The sequence below is a fragment of the Equus caballus genome, chromosome 19 (genome assembly GCF_041296265.1).
Source record: "Equus caballus isolate H_3958 breed thoroughbred chromosome 19, TB-T2T, whole genome shotgun sequence".
NCBI classification, from domain to species: Eukaryota; Metazoa; Chordata; class Mammalia; order Perissodactyla; family Equidae; genus Equus; species Equus caballus.
The window spans coordinates 31,725,974-31,749,294 of record NC_091702.1 but is presented as its reverse complement, the minus strand read 5'-3'; the positions used below and the strand labels follow the sequence as shown (position 1 = coordinate 31,749,294).

The window sequence follows — 23,321 nt, the reverse complement described above, 5'->3', positions numbered from 1 at the left end:
CTGCTCGTTTTCCAAGAATGCAATGATCACTTAAAACTTTGCTGTAATCAAATTGATTACTTATCAAGTGCCTATGTGTTTGGTTTGGTTTTCCTGGGTGTGTGTGTGTCTGTCTGTCTGTTTGCTCTGTGTTTCCTTTTAAAGTAGCTTATTACCTTTTTAACGTGTTTTCTCCCCCAGATGTTTATGAGGATGAAGACAATGGCAGACAGATCTCCCCCAAATGTGAGTAAGAATAGTACACATGTAGCGCCTGAGCTGTTCTGAGAACTTCTCTGTAGTATTATCGTAATTACTATTAACTGTAATCATTATAGGTGTTACTTGTTAAATTCTTAGGATGTACCAGACATTTTACTTTATAAACATTTTTGCACCAACACTGCAAAATAGATCTTATGATCCCCATTTTAAAGACAAGGAAACTGATGCTCAGAGAGGTTAAGTGGCTTACCCAAGATCACACAGCTAGTGAATGAGGAGCAAGGTCAGAATTGCACTCAGGTCTGACCCACTCCAAAGCCCCTGCTCCTACCACCAGGCAATGGGCCTCTCATTTATTCACTCATGTGCTGGTGACCCCCAGACCCTGGGCCCGAGATTCTGGGGAACCCTCAGTGCTGCCACCTCTGTAGTACCTAAGACTTAGTACCTGAGACTCTTAGTACCACAGAGCCCATGGCCAGTGAATGTAAGAAGGAATTAAATATGGAAATGACAAAAGTACAGAAAACGGCACACCCAGGGCAGATGCAGTTTGTCTCCCTCGAAGGGTCTTATGAGCAGATTGTGGGTGACACCACCTCCCACAGCCCCACTCCTCCTCTGTCTCCCAGAATAGAACGCAATAGAACAGAATAGAATAGAATGGAATAGAATAGAATAGAACAGGACAGAACAAAATAATGGAACACAATAGATGAGAACATCACACATTGTAAGTAGTATTGTTCCATAAACTTTTGTTTTAATTTTATAATGTATTTACGTGTCCACTGTGTTAGAATGTAAAATGTGCACCTCCCTGTGGGTGCATTGTGAAGAGTATGGAAACCCCTTGCTCTAGACTAACCTGGGGGTCTCTGGGGCCCCAGGCAGCCCCCACCCTAGCCTGTGGTACCAGGGCCCAGGAGGCCACCTATGCTGACGGTCTTGACAGTACTGGGAGCATCACTCCTCTTTCCAGCTCAGGCAAATCCTTACCTGGAGGCAGGAAACAACCCAGATGACCCTGAAATAATGCGTTCAACCTGCCAAGCATGTGACAGCGCCTCTGTGCCAGCCCTGTGTGGGGCTGAAGTCCCCTCCTGCTCCTGCAGGGCCCACAGGAGAGAGGGGAGCAGCAGCAGCACCAGGTCATCAATTTACCCGGGTGCCACCTACCCTGTGGAGTGGCTGGGCCTTGCTGTCAGGTCTCTCCATTCCAGCATTGCCTCCCAGCCCTGCCCACCCCAGGCTGGGGGTGTCCTATGGCTGATGGAGGCCTCAGGGCCAGGCCTACCCTCGGCCTCCTGCAGTGGCTCTCAGGTCCTTGGCACCCGGCATTGCCTGGGGCGCTGAGGCCACGGACCCCGGGGACGTGGCCCTTCCGTTCACGTGCTGGGTGGTCAAGGGTGTGCTTTTCCCTTCCTCCCTCACAGCCTTTTGGCAGGACCGCCACCCCTCCATCCTCACTGTCCGCCCCTGGAGTAAGGGGCCCAGGTGGGATTACAGTCCGAAAGAGGCATCTCTGGGGGTGACTGTGGATGCCCCAAGTCACATCTGGAGGAGGGCGGTGGGAGGCACCTCCCTGAGCCATTTCTCCCCTGCCCTCCCCGCCTCACCCCTACCACGTCCTGGGATCCGAATTGAACAGGCTTTGCTTCAGTCTGAGAGGACTGTGTCCCTCTGCCCAGAAACCCTCAGGCTCAGGTGGGGTTTCTGGAGGCCTCGAGGAGGGGGCTGCCTGGCTGCCCCTGATATTGAACCTGAAATGAGTTCACTCACCCATTGCGCAGCAAGCCAATCTCTGACACTGGGGGTAGTGGAAGAAAGTAGGAATTTTATTATTGCACAGTGCTGAGCAAGGAGAGGGGCAGCTAGCACTGAAATCCCAAACTCCTTGAAAAGCTAAAAGGAAGGATTTTTATCTGGGGTTTTAGGTAGGGGAGGGGGAGACATATGGCCTTGCTGGTTGGAGCTTTCCCACCAGCCTGTCTTTGGCCTTGAGACTACTTGCAGAGAGGAGGGAGCCCTTGACCTTGCTGGTCAGCAGCTTTCCCACCAGCCTGTAGAATCCAGATGCTTGTCCTTGGTGGTGTCTGTCTCCATGGAGGATAGTGGATTCTGAAGCCAGGAAGCCAGGGAGTAAGCAGGGAATGAGTGTTTTGGTTTTAACCCTACATATGCTGGGTTTAATGTACGGAAACTGATATCAGGGCAGGTATCACCCCCTCCACCCCCCCCCCCCCCCCCCCCGCCCCGTGTTGCTCAAACAGACCTGCTCTGGGGAGGTCCCGGGCCCCAGAAGCAGCCTAGGGGCCTGTGGGCAGCACCTGTGGGGTGCCGCTTGCTCACCACCTGCTTCTGAGACAACTGTGCCCAACAGCAGGCTCCTCCTGCTCCCTCTCCTCGGCCATTTCCCTGCCCAGAATGCCCTCCCTCCCCACCCCTGCCCACCTTCAGGGCCTCCTCCCACCCTCCCCTGAATTCTCCCCCAGGAGAAGTTCTCTCCACCGGCTCAGGTTCCTGCAGGATGGATCACTCCCTGACCTGCAGCTGGGGCAGCCTCGCCTGCCGCCTCCCTGCGCTGACTGGGGAGCAGGGCGCAGCAGAGACACTGTCTGACTTAGCGTGTGGGGTAAAGAGCAGGAATGCTACAGGATCCCGCCCCAGTGCTTACAGGCCAGGGAACTGGGCCCAGTGAGCATCCCCTCTCATCTCAGTTCCTCGGCTGTAAAATGGGGCTGAGGCCCTTACAGGGTTGTGTGAGACTAAACTTTGACAAACGGCTGACATCCCGGCAGGCCCAGAGCAGCCGACTGATTGGTTAATGAATCAACTCTCTGGAGAGAGGCACGATGTGCTCCTCCCTCTAGTTTTCCCACGGGGAGAGCTTGACACATGGCAGGGGCTGCAAACGAGATGGGAGATGGGCAGTAATCAGGGCAGAGGAACTGAGGCGGGGAGAGAGGAGGGTGGGAAGGAAGAAGGAAGGAGGGAAGGCAGGACGGTGGTCAAGCACAAAAGACAATGAGTGTTTTCTTGGAGGACAAGAAGGTAGGGCCATGAACACCCTGCAGACACGTCTTCTCAGTCAGAGTTAGAGGATCTTGAGCTGCGAAAGGGAACCTGGAGATCAACCCCCCACCCCCACCCCCAGGTGAAGCAGCCCAGGTCCTGGGGGGCAGGGTTAGAGATGGGAGAATGGCTTCCTCCGAAAGACACTGCCTGCTACATCCTGCCATGGGCAGCAGGGCCCCTCCCCCCCTCGCCCCCACAGCGGGCCCAAATTCTTCCCTTCTTTCCCCAAGGCTGCTCCGGCAGGGAGTTTCTCTCCGTGGAAACTTTTGACGATTGCGAAGGTGCAGAAGATATGGAAAAGGAGAGCAGTGCTCTGAGTGTAATTTATTTCCTTCTTCCCTCTTTCATACTCTCCCTGGCTCCTAGTCATCAGCTTCTCCTGCCTCCTCTTCCGCTCCCGCTTACCCCTCCCTCCTGTTCCTGATTCTTATCCGTAAGGATTTGGCCTAATCCGGGAGGCTGAGGTCACTGGCTCTGCAGAGTGGCTCAGCCCCTTCCAGCCCAGCATGCCCCACATCACTCATTTCCTTAGCAAAGCACCAGTTTCTGGTCATGACTAGGGGGCTCCTGCTGGGATCCTCAGTGACCCGGTGGAGAGCTGGGGTGGGCCCTGCCCTGCCAGTGGGAATATCCCTGTGTCCCGGGCCGGGGCACTCCCGCACTGCTAACTCTGAGGGTGCACCACTGTCCCCTCCCTTCCAGCTCTCGGGACTTTTCCAGTTGGACGACAGTTATGAAGGCTGTTCCTCCAAATCTGCTCTGGAAACGGGAGAAAGCATCCAGGGAGAGAGAGACGACGATGAAGAGGAAACCTGAGTGTGAAAGAGGAAAGGACAGTAAGCGAATGTCAGCCATGGCTTCTCTGACTTTCTTCTTGGAATTTCGGGGCAACAAACAAAACTGAGGAGAGCTTGGGGTGTCCACTCGCTTGCTCGCCCCTGGGGGAGACGACTAGTTTCTGGGCAAAAGCAGTGCGGGCGAGGGAAGGATGCCCGAGGCCCCCCTCCCCAGAGAACTGACACTTGTTCGCGACACCCGCGGCTCCCCGGCTCCGCCGCGCCGCCCCAGGCCGTCCTCATTCCGGGGACAGGCTGCTGGGGCGCCGAGGCCGGGCCCACCCTTAAGCGGAAAGCAGCAGACGGGCCTCGGAGCCCGCGGACCTGCAGCCGGGGCAGGGGGCGCAGGGCAGCTTTCCGGAGCCTCAGGAGCCGCCCACGTCCCGCCCGCGGAGCCCACCCATCCTGGAGCCGGCCGCGGAGACCCTCGGCTGCGTGCCCGCGCCTGCGCAGGCGGTGGAGCCCCCTCCTGGAGGGCTGAGGCCAGGGTTTGTCAACGTTGGAACTTTTGACCCGGCCGGATCGTTCTTTGTTGTGGGGGCTGTCCTGTGCATTGTAGGATGTTTAGCAGCATCCCTGACCTCTACACACTAGATGCCAATAACTCCGCCGCCCACTCGCCCAAATTGTGACAATCAAAAATGCCTTCAGACGTTGCCTAATTTCTCCTGGGGTGGGGTTTGAGGGGAAATGGGTTGAGAACCTCTTATCGAGCCTTGGTGGAGCCTGAGCGACTCAAACCCAACATGGGCCGAAGACTGCCCCCACCCCTACCCGGCGCTCTTCCTCCCCCGCCTCCCCCCCCCCCCCCCCCCCCCCGCCCGCCCCCATCCCCAGGAGAATGTTCAAGTGATGCTTTTATTACTTTGTTCCAGGGTTGTTTCGTTTCAGAGCAGGTTGGTTACAAGTTAACTTATGAGATATTTAGGTTATATTATCCTAGTTACTTAGAGTTACTTATGCTCAGTTATTTATTTTAGTTATTTTATATTTTGGGTTACTTTTATGTAGTTAGTTTTTAAAGGTTTTTTTTGTGGTTTGGCGTTAAACTAGTTCACTTTTAGTTATTTCATTTTGAACATATTTTCTGAATTTTTAAATTTTCATAGTTGAGTTATATTCGGAGTTACTTATTCTCAGTTTTTTCTTTTCAATTGTGTCTTTGCCATTTAAAATTTTTTTCTGTTCTGTATTTTTTCTTATTCCATTTGCAGATTTACTTATTTTCCGGATTATTTAGTATTTAGTATTAGAATTACTTAGTCTATCAGTCAGGATTCAGTCAAGAGAGAGACACCATACCAGTTACTTTAACAGAGAGAATTTAATATAAAGAATTGTTATTCAGCTATTGGAGACTTTAAAAGGAAAACAAAAGTGATAATAAGATGTCATGGAGATTTTAACTGCAAGAAGCAGCTGCCAGCCCAAGGCTGAGGGAACAAAGGGAGGAGGTTGGAGGTGGCCTGCATGGCTCAGGCGCTCCCTCTGAGGAGGAGGCACTGCCCGGTGGGACAGGAGCCCCAGGAGCTCGAAGGCCTTGGGGATCTGGATGCAGAACTCTGAGGGGGGGCCCTGCCAGCTGGTGCTGGTGTCTGAGGAGGTGTGATGAGGCTGATTATGGAAGTGTTGGGAGAATGGCAAACTGCAGCTACTGGAACCAACTGTTGCTGTCAGGGTGAAGAGCAGTGGCTAGGGGAATGCTGACAGGAACCTGGGCACACAGGGTCCCTCTCCTCTCCTCCAGCCTCTGGTCAGGCTGTGCGATGGGCCAAGCCTGACCGGGAGCAGCTGGCAAAGGAGGCAAGTGGCCCCACACCAGGATGCAGAGAACAGAAGGGCGGGCTGGAAGCTGAGAAATCACAGCCAATAACCAGCACTCTGAACTCTGGAGTTACTTGGTTTTAGAGTTAGTTTTGGGTTTAGTCAGTTTGGGAATTGTTAGGGTCACTTTTCAATGGACATGGGATCTGGCTCAGTCTTCGGTCTCCTGATGTGTTTCTGGAATTGAGTGGGTCAACAAACACCGAGAGGAGTGGCTCCCATGAGACTCGAGAAAACCACTTTAGAGTTTAAGAAAAACAGAAATAAGTGTCTCACTTTGTTCATAAAGAAGCCCTTTGAATGCATGACCAAAAAAGGGCAGAGACTAAGGGACAGGCTGTCAGGGAGGGGCTCCTTGGCACCATTGTCCAGCAGAGAGTTTGAAATTTTTCAGAAAGTTCAGCTATGTTGTGTGGCCACCCTCTCATGCCTCCTCTCCTAACAACAAAGTATCTTTCTTGACAGAGTAAGTTTCAAGTTTGTAGACTACAATATTTATTATTTGCACAATACAATAAAGTTTTTCCCGAATCTATAAGAAATTTTATTTCCTTCTACCTGAATTATTTTCCAACCGACATTCTTCCATTTGACTGTAAGAACATTTATTTATTTGTGTACGTATTCACTCATTTCATTCAACACCCATTTCCTGAGCAACCCCGTCATAAGGAAGGTGCTGGCACCGGGAGAGACCAGGGAGGTACAAAGGTGAGTGAGAAACTCTCAGTCCGGTTGGGGGAGACAGACGTGGAAACAGATCATCACAACATGGTGTGACAAGTAGTATGGGGGCTCAGAACCCTGCCACTGACTCTTCGTGATGCAGTCAGGGAAGGGGGGATGTCTGAGCTGGGTCTCCTGGAGCAAGCATTTTGTCCAGGTGAGAAGAAGGAGAAGGGCGTCCTGGTCTTGCACAGGCTCAGAGGCGCGGAGGAGCCATGCACGGCAGGGAGGATGCATTGACAGAGCTCGCCGGGCCACAGGGTTCAGAAAGGCGCTAACATTAAGGGCATGCTTAGCAGACATGGCCTCATTTGGACCTCACAGCCAGTATTCTCATACACTATTGGTGAGAGTGTAAATTAGTGCTAGCTTTTTATAAGACAATTTGCAACAGCTATCAAAATTTTAAAATATGTATATGATTTGATCCAGCAATTCCACTTTTGGGATTTATTTTAATGATATACACATGAACAAAGATATATGTACAGGTGTCCATTTTAACATTAGTTTTAATGGGAAAACAAGTAGTGGGAGATAGGGAATACCCAAATGTCTGTGATAGTGTTAAAATTTACCCCCAAATTGATCCTCCTCCCTTCAAAGAGTGGAGTCAAATTACCCTCCCTTTGAGTGTGGGCTGTACTCATGACTCTAATAAATAGAATGCGGTGGAAGTGATGATAACAGACTTTCAAAACTAGGTTATGAAAAGCATTTTGGCTTCTTCCTCATTCTCTCTCGGATTACTCACTGTGGAAAAAGCCAGCCACCATGTTGAGAGGATACTGAAGCAGCCCTATGGAGAGACCCGTGTGGCAGGAACTGAAGCCTCTCGCCAACAGTCCTGTGAATGAGCCACTTTGGCAGTATATGCTCCAGCCCTTCAAATGGCCTCTGCTCCAGCTGATGTCTTGGCTGAAACGTCATGAGAAGCCTGGACCCAGAAGAACCCAGCTAAGCTGCTCTTGAATTCATTACTAGAGAACCATGAGATAATAAATGTTTGTTGTTTTAAGCTACTAAGTTTTGGGGTCATTGTTAAGCAACAACAGATAACAAATATAATATTAAATAATAAAAAGCTGGTTAATAAAGTGTTGTGCTGACATATAGTGGAACTCTATGAAGCTGTTAAAAATAATATCTTCTGCTTGAGATGTAGAAAACTAGAAAGAGTTCCATCCCCACACCTGCAAGATGATAAAATCTGGAAAATATGCAAATTCACAACTTTTCTTGAATTCATGAGAGAGCTGAGTTCACAAGGCAACTGTCTAACCTGAAATGGAAGGAAAGAGAAATGGGACTCAGCACTTGCCTGCCTGGGGCAGGCACTGCCATCCATACACTGGGAGGGAGAATTCAGCTAAAATTGTTAATGGTCTAGTGTGGTTTGCAAGAGAAAATAGAAATCCTGGGGACCAGAGACATAAGGGAAATTTGCATCCACTTGCAGACTTTTCTCCAATGACCTCACTGGGCGCTCACAAAAAAAAAAGGTTAGCAAGAGTCCTGGGAAAGCCTCCTTCCTGGCACAGACCCAGGGATGGGGAATATCCGTTGCTCTGGGAAAGGTATGAAAGTATGCTCAGAGGCTATTGCCCCATCTCTCCCACAGAACAAAAACAGAGCCAACTGCTGGAGGAAGGGCAAGAAACATTTACACCCTTAGGGGGTTGGTAAATCCAACTACAGCTGGGGGAAGATAACAGAGTAAAAACCAAACCTCTGATCCTGCGGGGCAGCAGGAATATGTGCTGGGCCCAGAACTACTGCTGAGGGAGGGACAGAAATGCTTTGAAGGTCACACCCCAAAGACCCAGGGACATAGTGCCTACGAGACGGAGATGTGGCAGAACAGAGCACCTTACCCCTCAGCCTCCTCCCCTCCCCCAAACACCAGGCTGACTAGCAGCATTGACTAACAAGTAAGAGGAATACTGCCTGCTGGCAGAGCTACCAGAGCACGGAGAGACTCTCCAGCATACTGCAGGGAAACCTAAAGCTGAGGGTGGAGCAGAGACTGAGAGAAACATTTGGGCAAACAGGCCATGCTCTAAGCACAGGTGACACCTGAGGAATTTGAAGTGTGTGGTGTGCTTAGGGTAACTATAACAGCAACAAACCCAAGGATCGACACAGAGGAACGAAGACTGCAGGAAATGGGAATCACATGAGTAAGCATGGCAGCTTTTTTCCCTTATTATTTACATCTCTTTAAAAGATAATTGACTGTTTAAATAAAAAGTAATAACTATGTGCTGTGGAGTTTATAACATATGCAGAATTAAAATGTGTGAAAACAAGAGAGCAGAAGCCAGGAGGGGAGAAACTGAAGTATGCTGTTGTAAAGTTCCTATGTTATATGTGAAGTGGTATGAAATCGTTTGAAGGCACACTGTGATATCTTAAAGATATACTAAATAAAGTATAAGTTTATATACTATAAACTCTAAAGCAAACACTAAAATAACATGACAGAGTTACAACTAATAAGCCAACAAATGAGATAAAATAGAATTTTAAACACACAACTAATGCAAGTGTTGGCAGAACAAAAGGAGGAATGATACTAAAAACAGATTGGAAAAATAGAAAACAATTGTCAAGATGGTAGATATAAACATAACCATATCGATAATCATAGGGCCTAAAAACCCCAATTAAAAGGGAGTGATTGTCAAATTGGATATTAAAAATAAGATTGCCCTGTGGCCTACAAGAAACCCACTTTAGATATAAAAACACAAAAAGGCTAAAAGTAAAAGGATGGATGGGGCCGGCCCCGTGGCCGAGTGGCTAAGTTCATGAGCTCCACTTCTGGGGCCCAGGGTTTTGCCAGGTTGGATCCTGGGCTCACACATGGCACCGCTCATCAAGCCATGCTGAGGCGGCATCCCACATGCCACAACTAGAAGGACCCACAACTAAAATATACAACCATGTACTGGGGGCTTTGGGGAGAAGAAGGAAAAATAAAAAATAAAAATAATAAAATCTTTAAAAAAACAAAGAAGTAAAAGGATAGAAAAAGATATGTCAAGACTAATCAAAAGAAAGCCAGAATGACTATTGTCGACCTTAAATAAATAGCCAGTTATTTCTCCAGCAAAAATGGGTTTATTCAGCATCAGCAAAGAATTGTAATTCCTGGTATGCGACCATGGCAAGCCATGTGCAAGTGCTCTGCAAGAAGGGGAGGAGAAAGTCTTTTATAGAGGGGAAAAGGAAGTTGGAAGGGCTATTGTAAACAAAGAGTTCAGAGGTGTTGGGGCGTTTCATTGACTCAGTAGTGACAATCTCTCATTGGCTGAGCTTCTTGCCAATCAAGAAGAGGAAGTCTTTCTTCTTCCTGTTGGGCTCTGGTATCACCATAGGGCATGAAAACTCCCTCTGTTGGCCTCTGGACTCTAATTTTAGGAGGTGTCTGTTTACTAATTTTCACACTATGTTAATATAAAACAAAGTGGGTCTCGGAATAAGACTATGACCCAAAATAAAGAAGATCATTTAAAAATGATAAAGTGGTTCATCCTTCAAGAGGACATACCAATCCTAAATGTTTTATACTTCAATAACAGAGCTTCAGAATACACAAAGCAAAAACAGAACTGCAAAGAGAAATTGACAAATCCACAATTATAGTCAGCTATTTCAACTCCTCTCTTGCAAGAACTGATAAACCAAAAGAAAATCAATAAGAATACAGAATACTTGAACAACAGTATCAACTAATTTAACCTAATTAACATTTATGGAACACTGAATCCAACAGCAGAAGAATACACATATTCTTCTTAAGTGCACACAGATCATTTAACAAGACAACATTGTTATGGGCTGAATTGTGTTTCCTTATGTTTTGTTGGTCTCATCCTATTGATAGTGGTACTATCAGCTAGGAATGCCTGAGCCCCTTCTGCAGCTGTATAACTCATAGTGAGCCCCCCACAGATACTTCCCCTGGGGCCAGTGTTGTGGCTGGACCAGCCTTTGTGGTTCTTATTAAGATTGCAGGATGCACTTCAGTAAAAACTATCAGGTAACTTTGAGGAGGAAGATTTATTACTCACAAGTTCTGGAAGGTACACAGCACATCTGAGGGCCACACAGTGAGATCATAGAAAGAGAGAAACGGAGCAAGAAGGGGGAAGCCAAAAGAATGTTAAAGAAGAACAAAGTTAGAAGGCTAACAATACCTGATTTCACGGTTTATTATAAAGCTACAGTAATCAAAGCAATTTGATCTTGACATAAATATAAAAAATTGTATCAGTGGAAGAGAATAGACACATATATATGTGGACAACTGATATTCAACAAAGATACAAAAGGACTACAGTGAAGAAAGGATAATCTTTTCAATAATTGGTGCTGGAACAATCAGGTATCTACATGTAAAGCAATGAACTTTGATCCATATCTAAAACCATATGCAATTCTTAATAAGATTAATAGATTTCTCATCAGAGATCACTGAGGCTAGAAGGCAATAAGATGGTATATTTAAAGTGCTTAAAAAAAAAAAAGACTGTTAACCAAGAATTCTGTATCCATAAAACTATCCTTCAAAACTGAGGGAGAAATTAAGATATTCCAGATAAACAAAAACTGAGATAATTTATCACTAGCCAAACTGCCCGACATGAAATATTAAAAGGAGTCTTTTGGGTAGAAATGAAAGGTTGCTAGACAGTAACTGGAATCCACATGAAGAAATAAAGAACACCAGTGAACGTAACTACACAGTAAATATGAAAGAGATTATAAATATATTTTTTGTTTGTGTTAGCTCTGACTGCCATAACAAATTACTATAAACTGGGTGGCTTTAACAACAGAAATTTCTTTCTCACAGTTCTGGAGGCTGGAAGTCTGAGATCAGGGTGCCAGCGTGGTCAGGTTCTGATGAGGACCTGCTTCCGGGATTATAGACGGCTGTTTTTTCGCTGTATCTTCTTCACATGGTGAAGAGCAGAGAGAGGGCTAGCTGTCTTCCTCTTCTTACGTGGACACTAATCCCATCATGGGGGCCTCATCCTCATGGCCTAAGTACCTCCCAAAGGCCCCACCTTCAAATACTACCACATTAGGACTTCAGTATATGAATTTTGAGAGAACACAAACTTTCAGTCTATAACATTGTTTATAACTCTTTTTTCTTTTATATGATGTAAAAGACAGCTGCATAAAGCAATCATTATAAACCCATGTAAACCTGTGAAGATGGGTGCATAAAGATGTTATTTGTATGACGACCACAGCAAAAAGTGGGGGGAGGCAATGGAGCTATATAGAAACATTTTTTATATACTATTGAAATTAAGGTGGTATTAATCTAGATTGTTATAGGCTGAGATGTTAACTGTAATCTTCAGGGCAACCACTAAGAAAATAACTTGTTTTTGTTTTTGTTTTTGTTTTTGTTTTTTTAAAAGGTAGGGCTGGCCCCGTGGCCAAGTGGTTAAGTTCTGCTCTCCGCTGCAGGCGGCCCAGTGTTTCATTGGTTCGAATCCTGGGCGCGGACATGGCACTGCTCATCAGGCCACGCTGAGGCAGCGTCCCACGTGCCACAACTAGAAGGATCCACAACAAAGAATATACAACTATGTACCAGGGGGCTTTGGGGAGAAAAAGAAAAAAAAAAGTAAATGGAAGGACAAGGAAAGTAAAATTGTACCCAGAAAATGTCTATTTAACACCTAAGAAGACAATAAATGGAGAAACAGAGGGGAAAAAAAAGACATATAGAAACAAGGAGCAAAATGGCAGACATAAATCTTACCTGAACAGTAGTTATGTTAAGTATAAATGAGTTAAACATTCCAATTAAAATGCAGATATTGGGAAAATTAGTACAAAAACAATGATCGCACTATGTGCTGTCTATAAGACACACACTTTAGATTCAAAGACACAAATAGTTGAGAGTAAAAGGTGGAAAAAGCTATACCATGAGCAGAGTAACCAAATGAGAGCTGGAGTAGCTATAGTAATATTAGACAAAATAGATTTAAAACAAAAACTCACCAAAGATGAAGAAAGACATTTTATAGTGATAAAAGGGTCATTCCATCAAAAATAAAAAAAATCATTGACACATAGGAGCCTAAGAACGGAGCCCCAAAATACATGAAGCAAAAATTGACAGAATTGGGGCTGGCCCCGTGGCCGAGTGGTTAAGTTCGCGCGCTCCGCTGCAGGCGGCCCAGTGTTTCGTTGGTTCGAATCCTGGGTGCAGACATGGCACTGCTCATTAAACCACGCTGAGGCAGCGTCCCACATGCCACAACTAGAAGGACCCACAACAAAGAATATACAACTATGTACTGGGGGGCTTTGGGGAGAAAAAGTAAAAAATAAAATCTTTAAAAAAAAAATTGACAGAATTGAAGGGAGAAATAGACAATACAACAACGATAATTGGAATCTTCAATACCCCACTTTCAATAATGGATAAAACAGCTAGACAAAAGACCAATCATGAAATATTCTTGAATGACACTGTAGACTAACTAGAACTAACAGACATCTGTGGAACATTCCATCCAAACAAGAGCACATTCTTCTCAAATGCATATACAACATTCTCCAGGATCGATTATATGTTAGGCCATAAAACAAATCTCAATAAATTTGAAAGAACTGAATCATGAGTATGTTCTCCAACCATAAGGGAATGAAATTAGAAATCAATAACAGAAGGAAATTTGGGCAATTCAGAAATATGTGGAAGTTAAACCACAAACTCCTAGATAACCAATGGGTCGAAGAAGAAATCACGATAGAAATTAGAAAATAATTTGGGATGAATGATAATGAAAGCACAGCATACCAAAACTTGTGGGATGCATCTGAAAGAGTGCTTAAATGTTCTGGCTGCCTCTGAAACACCCAGCTCTGGCATCTCTACTCTAGTCAAAGGCAGGAGTCCTGAAAAACAACCTCAAGACTCTGATCCTCTAAGCACCTGCTCAGGAGATTGGTTTCAGGCATCCTCCAGTAAATGCTGCCTGGATCAAGGGATGAGCTTTCTCCTTCAAAGTCACAGGACTCTTACCACGTGTCAGGCTAACTCCTGCTTCCATATATAACTTTTTCCTTCATGGGGCCCTTCAGGGGACTCCATATCCTCTTGGGTCGAGGCTAGACTCCTCTGTCTGGCTTTTTCGGCCTCTCCAAGATGGCACTAACTTGATTTTTCAACTGTAGTCCCTACTACTCTCCAGTACCCTCCAGTCAGGCTCATCACCACCCAAGAGATTTTACTCCCTGTGGTCCAGCAGAAGGCGTACAGGCTTCAGGGCCAGACAGGCCATGATGCAAATCTTAGCCTGTTGTGTGATGTTGAGGGGTTCAGTTTCCACATAGTAAAACAGGGATTTTAAAAAATCTGCCTGTAGACACGCTATATGCATTACACAGTGTCAGGCGTATAGTAGGGATTCCTTATATGGGAATTATTATTATTATTATTATCCCTGCTATTCTCCAACTGTCTAGATCCTCTATGACCTTCAAAGTCTCTCCAAGGTCCAACCACCATAAAGTCATCTCTCACTATTCCTTTCCTCATCTAGTGTGGCTCTAATCAGAAAGCAATTGGTTAGTCACTCTCTGGCTATTATTGTATATCAACAAAAGTTTTTTCTCAACCAGGCAGTGAGCAACCTGAAAGGATATATTGTATTCTAGTCAAGAACACCTCTTCAGTGGTAGTACAGCATAGTGCTTAAAATCCTAGACACAGGCCCGCCTGGTGGCGAAGTGGTTAAGCTCTCATGCTCTGTTTTGGCAGCCCAGGATTCATGGGTTCAGATTCCCGGCACAGACCTCCTAGCACCACTCACCAAACCACACTGTCGTGGCATCCCACATAAAATAGGGGAAGATTGCCACACATGTTAGCTCAGGGTCAATCTTCCTCAAGCAAAAAGAGGAAGATTGACAACAGATGTTAGCTCAGGGCCAATCTTCCTCACCAAAAAACCCGATCTTAGACTCTCGAGCCAGACTGGATTCATAGCCCAGCTTCTTAATTTACCTAAGTGACTCTAGGCAAATCATTTGCCCTCTCTGTGTTCAGTTTCCCCATCTGTGAAATGGGACAGCAATAATAACAAGTGACACATAGAGTGGCTGTGGGGCTTAAATAGAATAAGAAGCGTGTCTGGCACATAGCATCTACTTAATTATTGCCTATTGAATAAATTGACTCAAAGACCAGAATGTTAGGCAGGTAGTTGCTGAAATTAAGTTGACTGGCACAAGTCAATCTCCTTCCACCATAAAAATTAAATTTGGCAACACACTAGTCACTTTGGTAAGTTTGCTTGATTAGAGTGTTAAGAGCAACATAGTAAGATAAAATAGTTGTAGCCAAAGTTGTTTTTCAGGAAATGATTTGAGACTCAGCTGAAAGCCCTAAACCCCATAATTAGGAGGGTATCCTAATATACTGCCTAAATGTAAATGTAAATACCTGTGAGTCCTAAAAGATTGACTGTCATTGTCTTGTCTAATTAATAAAGGAAGGAGATAAGACCTGAACAGATTGCCTTTCAAAGATATTGAGTATTTTTTATGTCCAGAAGTTTTTGGTTTGTAAAATCACCTGGGAGTACGCATTATTATCCCCATGACGCAGCAGAAGAAACTGAGGCTCAGAGAGGTTACTCAAGAGGTTAGGCAACTCATGGTTACAGCTGATGAGTTGGCAGGGCCAGATTCAAACCCAGATCTCCCTGACTCCCAGCTCACGCTCCTCCCATCCTCACAAAGTGAGGTCCTCAGGTGAGGCCCCGGTGACGTGACCTTGGGCGTCCACCTCAGACTTTCTGTGGATATGCACAGAGACAGACAGTGCTCCAGCTACCGAGTTTGAAGACTCCTGGTCACCCTTCTGCCTGAGGGACTGGTCTTCTCCTGGCTGAAAAGACTGTCTAGGTTTACAGAAATGTGCTCACGATCTTAGAGGAAAATGGAGACCCAACTTATGAGAGAAGGAAGCTGGCGCTGCCCCAGATCCACCACCTCTTGTGCAGAAGTGATCTCAGATGCCCTTTACCTCCCATCCCCCATCCCTGCCCCTCACAAACTCTACAGGCAGAGATGAAAGTGTCTGCTGTCGCACAAGGGCCACTTGCGGTTTCCCTCCCAGCTCAGTGCACCACTTGGGAGGGCCTTCAGCCACTTCTCATTATGTAACTTATTTCAGTTTCTTTGCCACAAGTGAACGAGGGCCAAAGGGAGGCATCTTCTTTGTTCTCAGAGCCTGCCCTGGAACTAGCCGCGTGCCATTCGGAAGACGCAGCTGTGCCGAGTGTCGAGGCAGTGGCTCTCCCTCCCTGGCTCCCCAGCCATGGCCTGGCAGCTCTCTGCAGTGGTGGTGCTCTTCGTGTCCCTGGCTGGTGAGTGATGCACATGATTTCCATGGTGACTCTGCCATGTCTGGTCCTATTAAATTTAATGCATTCTAGCGTACTGCCCAAGGTGGGTCAGGACAGACTGAAGCAGCTGTAGTAGCTGCAGCTCCTGTGGGCACTTGGCTTGGGAGCATCTCCTGCTTACTACTGCACACATGTGGAGCACATCTTCATTTTTTTCCAAGGGTTTTAACAGTTTGGACTTGTTTTCCATGAGTCAGGTAGAGTAGCTGTCAACCCCAGAAGACAGTGACACTGTCTCTGGTTCCCAATTGGGTTCTGGGCACCTTATCAGGGAGAGTTTGTAGAAATCACTTAGATTTAAGAGATGGAGAACTGAATCAGGGCTTAGAAATGGATTCTTGCTACATTGTCCAGGAAAAGCACATCGTGTCTTGCTTTTCCTGTTTTTTCTCAAACAGAAATGCTATATGTATATTACATAAACTGAATCGTGAAGATGAATGAGATGTGGTGTAACAAATTGTGCCATTTCAGAAAGGTGTAAGACAGGGTGTCAAAGATTTTTTTTTTTTTTTAATTACCATTATACTTCAGATCAGAGAGGTTGTCTGGGAAACTGAGCTTTTAATGATTATTTCATGTTCCTACCCGCTGCTTTCACCAAGAACATTTTCTCCCTAGGACATTGAGGGCTCTTGTGTGCTGTTGTCAAGTTTGCTGGTTAATTCGCAATTCTTTCTAGAACCACTGAATTGAAAATGTGAGGGAACTGGCTCTGTCCACACGGCCCTGCTCACATGCTAAAATGGGGGACACAGTGGCACTTGATTGTAACATGAATTGTCATGAAAGTTGGGTGAAGGGTCAGGCGAGTTGTCCCAATCTAAGTTGTTTTTCCTTGTGCCACACTTTCAGAATTAGAGTTTCACATTCTTTTGGAGGCTAAAGGGGAAGTCCTCATTACATTTAGCAGGGCAAGCTAATAAAAAAGCAGATCTCCTTCTAGCAACAACCTTCAGGGACCTGGGTGTGAGCGCCAGTTCAATGGCTGATAGATGTCTGGCGGATTCAGGAACGCAACGAGCGCTCCATCAATGCAAGGGCAGGTGGAGAGAAAATGCCCATGTTGCCCTTTCCTCTCTGGGCAGCAAATTCTCAGAGGTGAACTGAGTGAATGAAGCATGTGAAGGTGCTGGAAAAGGTTTCATTTTCCAGATGAAAGTACTGAGGCAGGTGAAGGAATTGCTCATGATCACTCAGCTAGCAAGTGGCAGCCCTGAGATTTACATGCAGGAAGTCCAGCGTCAAGGTCTGTGCTCTGCACTCCTGTGCTGCACGGCCCTGCATGCAGCGGTTCAAGACATACTTGCTGAATCGAAGCAAAAACTATTAGCCATTGGCTAGGAGAGAAACAGCTTCTAGGTAAATTAGCCATTTAGTCTTTGCTGCTCTGGCTCCAGATTCCTCCCCTATAAAATGACGGGATTTAAGTTTGTATCTAAGTCTAGGTTCAGCTGCACGTAAGGGACAAGCCCCCAGATAATAATGAATTAAACAAGAGAAATGTTTGTTTGTCTCTCAAGTGAGAACAAGTCCAAGACCAGGTCTGATGTGGGGGCTCGTGATGTGGACCCACCATCCTATGAGTGACTTCCACCTGCAAGGTCTCCTCATGGTTCTAGGTGTCTGCTGAGCTCCAACCATCATATACAAGTGGCAAGCTGGTTACAGGAGGAAAGTGGAAAGGCAATAGAGAGGCCATGTAGGTGATGGAGGTCCCTTCATGCAGCCTTCCCCGAAGGCCCACATAACCCTCCCACTTCTATCGCCTTGACTCAAACTCAGTCACACGTTCCCACCTAGCTGGAAGGGAGGCTTGGACCTAGGGTTCTTTATTCCAGGCAGCAAGTGCTCTGCTTGAACTCATGATTCTGTTATCAAGGAAAAAGGAGAGACTGGATTTGGGGGTAGTCAGCCAGTAGTCTCTGCCGCAGGGCTAGAACCCCTTCTGTTCAAGGGTTCTCTTTGAATCTCAAGTCCCACAGGAAACTAACAGAGGTAGGATTTACATCTTTTTGCTAAAAGGTCTAAGGTTAGGCTGTGAAACTGTGAGCAGAATCTTGCTAAGGGCCCACCCCTGCCACCCCACACGTCTAAAAACGGTCTTCCTGCTGCACCCAGCTGGGCTGCTTCTGCTGCCCAGGGAGGTGCCAGAGAAAGTGCTCGGAGGCTAGCCTCAGTTCCCTGCCCCTGGATGTGGCCACGGGGCTCCATTTACCCCCCCCAGCTGTGATCCTTAGAGCTCTGCAGGCAAAGTATAGCCTCCAAGACCTGCCACTCCTGCTCCCTGCTGGGCCCCCAGCTCACCTCCCGTTCCCCACACCCTCCTTATGTTCCATCACGACCCCCTTGCTGTTCTCCAGAGCCTCCGTGCCTTTGCACACCCTCTTCCTGCTGCCTGGAAGAATTTCTCCTTGTGTTGGATTCCCACCCCACCCCATAGAACTTGGGGCCTGCCACCATGATAACACTTGTCCACTTGAAGAGTGTGGTCCCTTTTTGTATCTGCCTCACAAGGCTTTGAGCCTCTGAGAACCAAGAACTACCCCAAGTGCCTGGCCTGGAGCTTGGCTCAGAGGAGGCTCCCACATATCTGCTAACTTGAGTGTGGCAGGGAACCAGGCAGAGGCTATCTGGGAGGGACCGACCGTAGGGAAATACCTAGAAAAGCCCAGTATTGTCACTGACTTTCCCAGGGCCTGGCCCACGAGTCATCTCTCAGTTCCACCTGTGGGTTATCGGGGAACCAAAACCTTCTCACACCTCTTCCTGCAGCTCACCATCGAGCAGACTTCAAGCAATGGGCCAGGGCCCTGAGGTACTTGTTTGCTCAGTCTCCTGAATCCTGGAGAGGAGATGCTGGGGTGCAGCGGTGGGGACTTGACAAGTCAGCATGCAGACTCCAGGGCTGTGTTCTTTTGAGAAGGAGGGTCGAGACAGAGTCTGAGCTATATCCTACCCTTGCTTCTACACACTGCCTTCTTTGTGGGTTTCAGACAGACCTGTGAGCTTGACTAAACCTGTATGGGGCCAGAGGTCCCATTTAAAAACTGTGACCCAATTTTTACAAAGATTGGTCATATATGTGTGGTCATATGTATAGATTTTGTAAAACAGAGTATTTCTCGGGGTATTATTTCCATTTAGTACCTAACACATGAACTTTATGGGGCATATTACAATGCACAGCACACCTAACCCGGTCAGTTTTCCATCTAATCACCTGACCCCCTTTTATACCCTACACTCCCACAGGGAGATGGAGAGAGGAGGGGAGGGCAAGAGAGGGGAAGGAGAAGAAGGTTTGAACAGTATTTCCCAGACTGGTTCAGTCTGTAACACACTCTGACCAACTTTTGGTCACTTTTGGTCCAGCCACCTGCCAGCCCAGCCTGTCCACTACAAAGTCATGTACCATATCAAGACGCCATAACTGCCATCACCTCCAGCCACTCCTCAAATACTGCCTACACACCAAGCACACCTTGACGGGGCACCATGAGTCTTCTTGTCCTGTTTGGGATGCTGTGCATTCGTGAGTGACCACTGTGCTTTTTTCCCCTTCTTTGAGTTCCTTCATCACTACTGAGAGAGGTGTTCTAATCACATTATTAGGAAGGAACCTCCTTTTACAGATGTGTTACTCAGTTGAGGAAATTCTACTCAGTTGAGACGATTTGCTTTAACTCATGAGCACGAGCTGTACACAGTGGGATTTTGTCAAGGACCTAATGATGTCCCCAAGAGAGCAAAAAGCAAGTGATGTCCAGTCTCTGAGAGTTCCCGGCAGCAACCTTTGCTTTTTACTACAGGATATTCCTAGAAACCACATCTGAGAGTGAATTTTCTTTCTCCATAGTAATAGTATGAACTGAATGGGGTTCCTGTTGGATTCCTGACCGAGGAAACAGCCCCTCAGGTTGAGCCCAAATGAATTATGAAAATAAATCTCCAACAACTGTCAACCTTCATAACAATCCTGAAAGGAAAAATCTTGCTCCATGCTCTATAATGTGGCCATAAGGTTCCACACATAGTGATTTTACAAAGACTTACAAAGTCAACCTCCAGCCCATAAAATCCACGACTCTCAAGTATGATACATTTCACTTATCCAAATAAACATTTTAGATACAAAAAAGACTCTTTAATGATAGTCTCCAGTAACTTAATGTCATTAATAATAAGTCTTTTTGAAAGTTATCCAAGGCTATGTGAACTACCACTTCCCCCCATTTGGCAAGCCAGCTGTGCAGAAATAATTCCTAAGTGTTACCACTGGGTTTAAAGTTAGAACTTTCCTTTGAGAAAATAATCACTATTTTAGTACATGAGCCTTTGAAAGCCTCACCAAGGACCTCCATTATGAGGGTTTGGTGAATTGAGGTCACTGGAAGGGCGCCTACTCTTTTCTCCTCTGCTGCTGTTTCTTCTCTCACCATTCCTCCCAGTGAGGCACCCATCCCCACCCATCCCCAAATCCAAGGGCAGGCTTTGGTCCAGGCAGGGGCTCAAGTCTCAGCTCCAAAATTTATTAGTGCTGTGATTGTGGTCAAGTTGATGGAATTTACTAAATCTGAGTGTCCTCATCTGAAAGATGGATAAAGACAGTACCCATCAGAGGGTTTTTGAGAGGAGTTGGTAAAAGATGACCCTTGACTTGAGGCCTGCCGTAGTAAGTGTCTAGTAACTTGGAATTTTTAGTGTTGTTATTCTAGGAATAGTAACCACTTAGAAATGTATTGAATGGAAGAGGGAGATAGTACCGGAGTTTATGGATGATTTCGATGAGATGTGAACTTCAGGACTCTACAAACACCAGCATAGAGTGAGCTCCCATCCCTTCTCCCCCATGTTCACCCAGGTCACTGCCCAGCACAAGAAGCTACAGCTCCAATGAGCGTAAATACAGTGAAACCACTGCACAGAACAGGCAGAGCCATCTCTCTGTGTGCCTGACCGTAAACACTTAAGGAACATCATTTGCACTTTGTCCAATTTTCTGGCTTGCCACATGCCTGGAAGGAGACAAGGATAGGCCTATTCTGGTTGGAAAAAAGCCAGAGGACTTTGCCCTTAAGGGATGGCCCAGGAGAGAACCTGTGACAGTAACACACGCTGTGGGTATGCTTAATGGTCCAGGAAGACTTTCACTTAAACCAACTTGTTTGAGGCTTACCACAATCCTAGAAGGTCTACAACACTCTTATCCTCACTTACGCATTCAGTTATTTATTCTTCCACCCCACACCCACCGAGCACTTTCTATGCACTGGCACTGGTGGTGCAAAAAATACACGCAGTTCCCACCTGGAGGTTGCTTTTAATGTTGTGGGAGAGACGTACAGTGAATATAAGCCAATAAACAATTTTATAATCAGGACTGATATTCTGCTGGTACACACTGTCTGGCCAAGCTTATTATTAAATGTTTGAAAACCATCCCCTCATATAATTACAAGTTGTGACTAGTGCAGTGAAGGCAATGAATACAACACTGCGATGGACAATCATGGGGGTGGGAGCTATTTTATGTTAGGAGGAAGGGAGGACTCTCTGAGGAGCTGACATGTAAGCCAAACCATAAAGGACAGCCTACCAGAGGTATCCAAGCAGTTACAGCTTAATTTTCTTTCTTAGTTGAGAAAGGCTGGGCCATTCAAAATGTGAAGTAAAGAAATGACTGGAACTGGTCTATACAATATTTAGAAAAACTGGTGGCAAGATTAAAACATGGAAGGGAAATGAATCTCTCATGATTGGAGGTAATTATGCATAGATTGGATGAACATGTGGCAAATATCCATAGGTACAATTCACACATCAGATTAGGGTTTGGACTAGATGATCTTTAAGGCCCACTTTGGACCTGGGATTATATGATTCTATGCAAACGGTACAACTCTGCGTAAATCTTTCTCACCATTGTTCCTGCAGCCCCAGCTCTATCAGGTCATCACAGCGGCACCCCACCCAGGAACACTCTCTACCTAGGGACACTCTCTGGAGTCACATTTGAAGATGGGGAATGAAGAGGCATCGACACTTAGATAGCTCGCTGAGCATGATCACTTTGGGGTGTTAGTACCACACACCCCACACAGTCAAAGGGGCTGCATGCAGAAGGGTATCTGCCATAGGATCACAAGCCTGTAAAAAACATGAGAGCAACCAACACATTAAAACTGTGGCCTCGCGGTAGAATCTTGGGTAATCTTTACTTCATTGTTATATTCTTGTAAATTTCTCCCAAATCTAAAAATATGCATGTTAATTTTTAATGACGAACCATTAAAATGGAAGCGGGAGAGGGACTCTCTCCCTCGCTCATGTGAGCTATTACTTATTTGTTAATGCTTTTGTTTCCTAATTTGCAGTGATTTTGTATTATGGCAGTCACGTCAGAGCGAATGTGTTTCCAGAAATCACAGACTATTCTCAACCGACCACAGCGGCAACCATACAGACCAGAGCGCAACCTTCCCTCTCGCAACCAACTAACCAAGTGCCTCACAAAACTTTGGCAACAAGATCAATGGATGGTCAGGTCACCTCTCAAACAGCTGCCACAACCGTCAACCCTGAGACCCCAGTCACACACACGACAATAAAAACTGCAGCAGCAACTTCCCTGGTAACTACAAACAGCACCCTGTCCACCAGCCCAATAACCAACACCCTACTCACAACTCTGGCTACACCCGACAACACACACACCACCACTCCAGTCACTGAGGCTACAATCGGCCCCAGTGCAGGTCCCGGTTCACCGCCCACCACCATCACCACCACCTCATCAGCCTATACAACTGGAACCAGGTCATCGACTGTCAGCCACACAACTGGGAAAACCACCCAACTCAGTAACCAGACCACCCTTCCAGCAACTTTGTCCACCTCACCACACAACAGCACAACCAGCCAGAATCCCGCTCACTCCACCCACACCCCAGGACCAACCACAGGCACATGCAATACCACCCAAACGGCCTCACCTACCACCACGGCTCCTGGGCCCACCCTCGCACCTCAGCCCTCGTCAGCCAAGACTGGAATGTACCAAATTCTAAATGGAAGCAAGCTGTGCATCAAAGCAGAGATGGGGATACAGCTGACAGTTCAAGACACAAAGTCGGTAAGTTGGGACCATAGGACTGTAACGCTATCTTCAAAAATTCTGAGTGGAGTTTGCCTTGCCAAG

At 46.4% G+C, this 23,321-nt stretch overlaps 2 protein-coding genes across 13 annotated transcripts in view; both read left to right on the top strand.

Moving 5' to 3' along the window:
* The window catches only part of MCF2L2 (MCF.2 cell line derived transforming sequence-like 2), a 239,842-nt gene extending 233,353 nt beyond the window's left edge, over positions 1-6,489 (top strand). For 4 of the 8 annotated variants that reach the window (XM_070243320.1, XM_023623374.2, XM_070243324.1 and 1 more), the window contains 3 exons: positions 181-225; positions 3,513-3,601; positions 3,985-6,489. In XM_070243320.1, the coding sequence (XP_070099421.1) occupies positions 181-225; positions 3,513-3,601; positions 3,985-4,098 (248 nt within the window). In that variant the 3' untranslated portion in view covers positions 4,099-6,489. Of the gene's footprint in view, positions 1-180; positions 226-3,512; positions 3,602-3,984 lie in introns of those variants that run through there. The other 4 variants (XM_070243323.1, XM_070243321.1, XM_070243326.1 and 1 more) reach the window with 2 other exon arrangements.
* A 9,274-nt stretch (positions 6,490-15,763) lies between these two features.
* Positions 15,764-23,321, top strand: part of LAMP3 (lysosomal associated membrane protein 3) — a 35,306-nt gene continuing 27,748 nt past the window's right edge. For 3 of the 5 annotated variants that reach the window (XR_011429074.1, XR_011429073.1, XR_011429072.1), the window contains exons 1-2: positions 15,766-16,081; positions 22,498-23,255. Coding sequence is in view for 2 of the 5 variants with exons in the window: in XM_001496283.7 (XP_001496333.1) it covers positions 16,033-16,081; positions 22,498-23,255 (807 nt within the window). In the remaining 3 variants the exon portion in view is untranslated. Of the gene's footprint in view, positions 16,082-22,497; positions 23,256-23,321 lie in introns of all 5 variants that reach the window. The other 2 variants (XM_001496283.7, XM_003363347.5) reach the window with 2 other exon arrangements.